Source organism: Macadamia integrifolia, unplaced genomic scaffold, assembly GCF_013358625.1.
Source record: "Macadamia integrifolia cultivar HAES 741 unplaced genomic scaffold, SCU_Mint_v3 scaffold2094, whole genome shotgun sequence".
In the NCBI taxonomy this organism is placed as follows: domain Eukaryota; kingdom Viridiplantae; phylum Streptophyta; class Magnoliopsida; order Proteales; family Proteaceae; genus Macadamia; species Macadamia integrifolia.
Genome location: NW_024868508.1, coordinates 8,537 through 16,935, shown reverse-complemented (window position 1 = coordinate 16,935; position 8,399 = coordinate 8,537). Strand labels below are relative to the sequence as shown.

General features: G+C 36.9%; 1 protein-coding gene across 1 annotated transcript; it reads right to left on the bottom strand.

Annotated features, from left to right (window-relative positions):
• Positions 1-2,143: 2,143 nt before the first annotated feature.
• On the bottom strand, positions 2,144-4,371 carry LOC122065692 (expansin-A10-like). The gene is made up of 4 exons (XM_042629534.1): positions 4,213-4,371; positions 3,953-4,084; positions 3,492-3,804; positions 2,144-3,079 (listed from the first exon to the last, which is right to left on the bottom strand). Exons 2-4 carry the CDS (start codon positions 4,077-4,079, stop codon positions 2,773-2,775), a joined length of 747 nt encoding a protein of 248 aa, XP_042485468.1. The 5' UTR covers positions 4,080-4,084; positions 4,213-4,371; the 3' UTR covers positions 2,144-2,772.
• Positions 4,372-8,399: the final 4,028 nt, after the last annotated feature.

Genomic DNA, 8,399 nt, shown 5'->3' with positions numbered 1-8,399 from the left:
TCAGCTACATAATAAATCATTGCATTCTTATCTGCTCTATTTGAGATCATACTTGAAATAAGGCCTAAGCTATGTATATGTTTCCTCACTTTTTTTCCTACGGTCATTTTAGGTTTGCCTTAGCTCTTTTAATTCCTTCAATCTGAATTAAATCACTCCTCATTATTTGAGTATACAAAGGTCTCTATTGAACATGACCATACCACCTCCAATGCATATCAGAGCTACTCTTAAAACAACTCTGATATGATCATTCTTTAATTACCTTATCCTTCCTAATATTGCCACACATCAATATCAACATCCTCATCTCTGCTACATTGAGTTCATCTATACAATACTCCCTAACTGCCTATATTCTGCATTATGCATTATGACTGATCTTATACATGATGCTTCACATATACACTTCCATATATTGGTAACATTGTACTTTCAGTAATCAATTTTTTTTCTTCAACAAATTCCATTATTTGGTGGAATTCTCAAAAAACATTTTGTCACTTCAGAAACTTTACTTAGGTTTAAACCTGACATTGAGCATAGGACTTTGGCATGCCATGTGATATATTTATCCCATTCATATATCCTAGTTCCCCATCTAAGGGTTCCAAACCACCACCACCTTCTAAGTTTTAACAATGGGACGGTAGAGACTTTTTTTTCTCTAGACCTAATATGGCGATCATCGGCCATATATTCAGCTCGTGGGTGATGGTGGGCATCAATGCATCATCATCATCATCTTCTTGGAGTTTTGGTCTCTGACAGTGGAAGAGGCTGTAATCCATAACCCAAGCCCACAAGATGAGTGATTACTTTTCTAGCCTTAATTAATCGATCAGGTCCTGAATTGAACCGGTACTTAATTGGACCTGGGTCAACACTCCCCATGGGATCCTTTTATCAACAATTCAACTTAAGGGTGTAAATCGGTTTTTCGGTGTCATTTCAGAGAGTATTGGTGTGAAACAGAATCAAACCAAGAATTGAATCAATTCTATAATTATATATTCAAACCAAACCTACTTGGTTCGGTTTTGATTTTTTATTTGTCTTTAAAATTCGGGTCTTAAATAGTTCTCCAGATACTATAATATTAGAGTATATGTATAACACAACAGTATTATAAAATTTGATAATCAAATAAAACCGAATTTTATTCAATTTGGTTTGATTTGATTTGGCTTATTCAGACCGGTTCCGGTTTCCATTCCTGTTCATATTTGACTTCGTACGGTCCACCCACCTACCAAAAAATAAAAATAAAAACTCTCACCCGGGTTTTCTAGGTTTAGTGGTTGAGTCAAAAGTCAAGGTTGTGCTACGAAGTTCCAAGTTCAAACCACACTCGGCGGGGAATGGACTTTTGGACCATTCCATTTCCCAAAAAAAGCCCCATACCTTAAATTCTAATCTGCAGTAGATTAGATTGTCTTGGCCTATGAAGTCTGAAACCCAAAAAGTCCCATTTGATGGTTCTTCCTTCTGTTGGTCCGGTCTAATACTAAGCCTATACCCACTAAAACAGAGTAGGAGAAACAATCCTCCACAGCCTATGAACAGAGAATTTGAACAGAGCACCCACTGATAGAGGCCTCATCAAGATTCAAAGAGAGATGATATCTTTGAACCGATGACTTTTTTATTCAATTCATGAATTAAGCCGTTGTGAATCTATCATATTTAGGCTCTCTTTTGGTATGATTTCTATTTGTAACAATAAATTATGATAGTATTCGTGTTTAATTATTATTTATAAAATAGATTATATAATGAGAAAATAGGTTTCAGGTTTCACCTTCAACTTAGAGCTTCGAGCGAGAGAGATAATAGTATTCGAGATTTTTTATTGAAAAAGTATAAAACATATTGAAGTTATCTATTTACCTTTGATTTTGAGTAGTTTAATACACATGCTCAAATAAATCATATAATTTGTGATTTATGATTTATTCTAATTTATTATAAATAGAAATAAGTGCAATAAATTATACTAAACACTTGTAAAAATAGAAATAAGTAAAATAAATACAAATAGAAATCAAATCAAAGAGAGCCTTCTACAAATTATTATTTTTTTGTTGAATTTATATGATTCATGTCTATGTTACAATTTGGCGAAACTAAATGGTTCCAATGATAAACACCAATAGATGAAGTCCCAATTTCATTACTCCTAAAATTGGAGATTTACATTTACAATCTTCTCATAATAAAAGCTCCAATACAACCAAATGACATATTCAGCATAAGCTGGTTACAGCGTTACAATGATATTCTCATTCCAAAAGATCAAAGATAGACCCCAAAAATGAAAAAAGCCCAAAAAGTAAAAATAGGAAAAATTATGGGATACTTAGTGGCGGGTGGTAAAAGTGCACCTCAGCCAACTGAGCCATGTTTGGACACAGTAAAGGTAGAGCACTCTCTTCTGTGAGTGCTCTCTCACTGTCTCTCACACCTTGCATGGGCCTCAAACCCCCTTTCCCCATGAATAGAAAAACAGAAACCCAACAATTTATAATGTTCAAATGACAAAGGGCCATTTAAAATTAGCCCTTCTCATTTTGACCCAACACTGACCAATGTAATAAATATATATGGTAATATATTTTACTGTTCTAGAGAGAAACCTTTTGCTTAGAGACCCAAACATAGCAGCACTAGTTCTTAAATACTAAGTATATGGTATAGTATGATAAATAATGTCCCCTATACTATTACCACTCTAAAACTTGGCATAGATTGGATAGGTGGGGGGTTTGTCCCCTAGTGGAACTGTCCACCACTGAAGGTCTGGCCAAAGGACCAGCCAGCAGGGGCAACATTATAAGAGACTATACTTCTTCCATCACTGGTGGTGACCTTGAAGGAAAGGCTCTGTCCATTAAGGTAGGAGTTGCTCTGCCAGTTCTGTCCCCAGTTCCTTGACATTGGTTGCCACCCAGTCCTTGATCCTTTAATGGAAACAGCATGGACATCACCAGCACCTCCAACATTGGTGATGAGGACCAGGTTGAAGTAGGAGTGGCCATTGATGGTGAACCTGACACCTCCCCTCTTCCTGCATGCCACCCTACAAATATAATCACCAAGAAACCACCATCAGAATCTCCATTTAAAGTTGTAACCAAAAAATAACACTGACTTTAAGTATGAGAGAGAGAGAGAGAGAGCACACTGAGGGGAAAAGGTCTTTTTATATATATATATATATATATATATGATTGCTAATGAGGAACAAATAAATTGGTACACCACAAAGGCAGAAAGTGGAAATTTTTTTTTTTTTGGGGGGGGGGGGGTTGTTTGTAGGTAAACACTGAAAATTTCTGTTAAACCCAGATGAGCACTGTAGAGCTTTGACACAGACCATTGTAGGATTGTAGCACAAAAACAGAGTGCACCACAGGGCTACCATGCAAGGCACCAGTTGCTACAAAGCAGAGAAGCAAAAGAAAGAGGAAACAAAAAGAAAAAGGGCAAACCTTCTATATTCTACAGGAACAATCCCAGCTCTGTATTGAGCAATGCGTTGAAAGACAGGCTGAGAGAGATCAAAGTGTTGCAGGGGAGGGTTGCACCAACCACCATTATTGTTTGGGAGGGCATTGTTTGGTGGGCAGAAGTTGGTTGCTGTGACCACAATGGAGCCGGGGAGGCACCATTTTCCATCATTCACACATCTGATCTCAAAACAAGCTCCACAGCTCATGCCATTGTTGAAGAGGGCAGTGCTCAAAGCTGCAGTGTTAGTCCCATACCCCTGGCTATACAGGTTTCCATAGCCACAAGCCCCACCTGTGCAAAGAACCAAAAAGGGACAAAAATATTAAATAGGCATCAATCCAAAATATGAGCCTATGGTTCATAGAATAACAGTACAACAAAAAGAAGAAAAAAATGAGGTAATTTTATGTTCTAGCTCATACACGAGTATGATACATACCCATGGTCCCAGAAGCATCACCTCCTCCATAGAAGGTGGCATGAGCATTAATCCAACCTCCTCCATACCCATAAGCAGATGATAGTAGTGAGAAAATACCCACCAAGAGAAGCCCCAGAGAAGCCATTTTTCCTGCAAAGAGAAGTACTTTTGTCAGCCGGTTTCAAAATCAACTCCAGGAAAACCCAAATGAAAAGAGAACAAACTAAAAGGAAACAAGGGAGAGAAGTGAGAAGTGAGAAGTGAGAAGAGAGTGTTACATAAACTAGGAAGGTTCAAGGAAAGATGAAGAGAGCAAAAGAGAGAAGAACTTGGTGAGGATGGGTGTGAGGAAAATTTGGGGAGGGGAAGGGGGGAATAAATAGATGTTTAGGAGAGAAGGGGATCTTCAACTAACTGACACTTCAGAGGGCTGTTGGGGACCATAAACCGCTAAGTGTAAAGCAGTTTTGAAATAGTGAAATGAAGACAAATGAAGTTGAAAATCCCCAAACCCAAAGCCGCGTCGCTTTTTGAAGGGCTACCATGTCGAAAATCCACAGAATCCAAGTGGGGTAAGGCTGTTTCTGGTTCACATTCAAGGGAAAAGAGGGTTGGGGGGGCTTTGGGGGGGGGGGGGGTTGGGTTGAGGAGTACGATGGCTTTAGCTTTTATCTTCTGCTAATTTGCTCTGTTTCTGATAGTAAAACTTTCTGTGTCATACCCACATCACATGCAACTATGCAAAGCAACGACCTTTTGCCGCAAATACCCTTTTACTCTTTTGTTTTGCAGCCTTTCTTTTCCCTTCGAACTTCCTAAAAACCACAAAACCCTCTCCTCTCACCATCTCCTGATCTTACACACACAAGTAGTCAGTTTATTCCAATGATATTATTATTATATTTTTTTATGCCTCAAGGATCTGTGGATGCTTCCTTCCATCCATCCCTTTATCTTTCTTTCTCACATCATTATAACTTTATGCTCGTCCATTTCTGTATTATAAATTCAATGTACTGTACTACTGTTACGTATATTATGTATTCATTGTCTAATGCGGGAGAAGCAATCACTTTCCCTTTTTTCCTTTTAAATCCTTGCCCTGCCGTGCACCTCTATGCCAAACATGAGATAAAATGACCACCCCACCTTCTGAGTTGATGTCCGTATCTCTATTATTATTGGCCTATACATTGACACACGGAAGCCTCATGATCAAGCGTATAAATATTTTTGGGGCGGGGGGAAGCATTAAAAGTAATGTGATCCCTGCGTCAAGACATAAAAAGAGGTGAAACGACCGCTTCACTCCTCATGAAAGGTAAAAAATTCCATCCTATTAATGCTTTCCTCATGCTCTCAATGGCTCCACATTGGCGGAAGTGCTACATAGCCTTTTAGGAACCCTTTACTTTAGTTTTTGAACTTTTGTTTTTGAGAAAAAGGGCCATCATTGAAAAATGATTTTTACTTCAAACACAAACCGAATAAGATTTCTTTATTTCAGAGGGGGTGGGGCGATAATTTCACACGCCATGTGTCTAATTGCAAGGGCTACGCAACTTGGCAACTTTCGTTATCCCAATTTATATGTGAGCGGGGGATCATTGTCGGGTTACATGCCCTGTAGCCAGATACAAGAAAGATGAAATGACCACCTTGCTTCTGAACTCGTTCCTCTACAATACCAATGTTCAGGGCCACGCAACTTAGCAGCTTCTTTTTCCCTTGATTGATGATGACTCTTTTCATCTCGTACACGCCAGTGACGCCACTTGTGTCTTTGTTTTTTGAGTCTTATCGTTAGTCCGTAGTCCTTGGCTGGTTTTCTGCAAATTACTGTTGCATGTATTGCCCCATTTGTTTCGTTCTCTTTCTTCGATCAGCATTTTTGTTTTTATAGTTTGGTGCAACATTTTTGTGACCCGGCTGCTATATTGTATGATACACTCATTAATTATACTATTATACTATCTTTGCGGTATAACTAACGGCAAGTAAAGAAAATGCACCCCAAGTCCACAACCACCATTGACGAAAATTAGAAAGGGAAGATCCACACGCCACAGACACACAGAGAAAGTGGAGTTGGTTGAAAATTAACCACTGGTTAGCAGCGACTTCTGATGCCCGAGAATCCAGTATACTAGTCAACCCATATATTTATTACTTATATCACAATTTAAGATATAAAAACTTTTTTTTTTTCATGGGAATATGTGTTCCTTCGGACCTGTTTGATAACATTTCAGTCGTTTCTATTTAAAAAAATGGTAAAAACATAACTTTCTGTTTCTAGAAATAAAAACGGAATTTAAGGTGTATAATAAGTCATATTTTTAGAAGTCGATAGTAACCAGCGAAAGAATGACAACGGGTCATTTTTATAAATGGCGAAACAAGTTCTACTTGTTTTTCTTGGGTCATTTCTCGAACCATAAATAGGTAGAAATTTCAATTTCTATTTCTAAAAACAAGTGAAATGAAATAGTTTTATCAAATGCTTTTTGTTCTATTTCTGCTGTTTGTAGACATAAAAATGACAGAACGGCAAAAACACGTTTGTTGAAACATTATCAAATGGACCCTTTGATTACACCCCTTTCCAAGTTTCAAGCTCCAAAGTCCAAGCCCAAGATAATGTGAAATTTTCTCAGTTCTCCTTTGTTTTCTTATCTGGGTTTCTTTTCAATTTGCTCCAAATCTCATCTCACTTTTGAGTATCCAATTCTAAGGGGGTACACACTCTCTCTCTCTCTCTCTCTCTCTCTCTCTCTCTCTCTCTCTCTCTACCCAATCTTGAAAGAGGTAATGGGCAACAAAGTTGAGGGGTGTAAGCTGGAGGCTTTCGCTTTGATTACTTTAGTACTTCGGTTATAAAAGAAAGTAGAAGAAAGAACAAAAGAGAGTGGATTCCGAATAAGGTCTTCCTATGATTAAAGAGTTAATAGTGTGTTTGAACATCCTCGGCACAAGATAATATGATTTTTTTCTCAACAACTGTGTTGAGGCATAGACATATATAAACAGATAGTGTTCTATTTTTCAAAAAGAAAATTAAGAATATAAGGGCCCATTTGATAACGTTTCTGTTTCAAAAAACTGTAGAAATATAAATTTTATTTCTTGAAACAGAAACAGAATTGAAGGTGTTTGAAAAATCATGTTTTTGGAAGTCAATAGTAACCAGCAAAAGAATAACCATGAGTTTATTGAAACATTATCAAAAAGGCCCTAAGTTTCGTTGATTTTATGATAATGGAACCGAAAGCATATGTGCCATGAATTTAGACCTTGAGAGCTCTTGGAAAGCGATTTTCGGCATTTTCATTGCTCACACATGCATCTTTGGCTTTTTCCTCTATTCCAAATCACATTTTGTCTCCTTTGTTTTTCTCACTTTTCCATAATCTATAGTGGAATTTTTTTTTAAGCAAATTTATAATCCATAGTCACTTCTATCAGTTCCATGATATTTTGCAGCCACACCCAAAAAGAAATTCTCAATTAATATTACTTTTTTCTAACAAGAAAAAAAAAGAAGCGATTTCCATCGCAGATCCTTCCAAAATGTATTAAATAAAGGAATCAGAAAAAAACAGAGATGCAATAAAAATTGATTGAATATTGATTAATATTCCCCCCACCCCCTCGAGAAAAGGAAAAGATATGATATGATATCATACCAGAGATTTTCAAATTGGAACAGAGGTTGAAAGTGAAATGACCATAGTAATGTGGACGGTAGTGGTCTAGTGGAGGAGGAAAATCACTTGGCTGCTGTAAGCCTGTAACCCCGTAACAGTAAGGTATATATGAGCAAAAATATATTTTTTGTTTTTTTTTTTATTATTATTATTGTATAAATATGAGCAAAATATGTGGTCTTCACCTCTTTGGGTTTTAATTTTAAAGTAAGAAGGTTGGCATACTATTGATTTTTTTGGAGCTAATGATTCATCCAATGGGAAAGTTAGGATAGGAGAGGTATAGGAATCCTTTTCAAGAGGAATTGTTGATTTAATTACAAAAACAATCAATATTACTATTTGTCTTAAATCCAAAGAACTACCCACCAAAAGATTAAAGCAGCTGTAAAGCCTCTACTTTGCTTTCGCCTTCAAACATTAAATGGTGGGAGCAAAAATTGGGTATGGGGCATTGGACATGTTCTGTCCTATTTATTACACAATTTATAAGGCCATCGTTAGAATTTAATTTTTTTTTTTTTAATGTAAAACAAAAGGTACAATTAAATAAAAACATTTCTACATCGTGATGAAAGTTCATAGTGAGATTACCTACCATAGCATGCCTAACAGTTCTAGTGGCAACACATACCGAATGTTCATCTTTGCAACCATTAGAGACTTGAACTTTAGATATACAATTGTAGAGTTTTAAGAGAATATCAAAAAAGTTCAAGCAGCCAGCCTTATCGATTCCCTTGCGACAACCATGCACA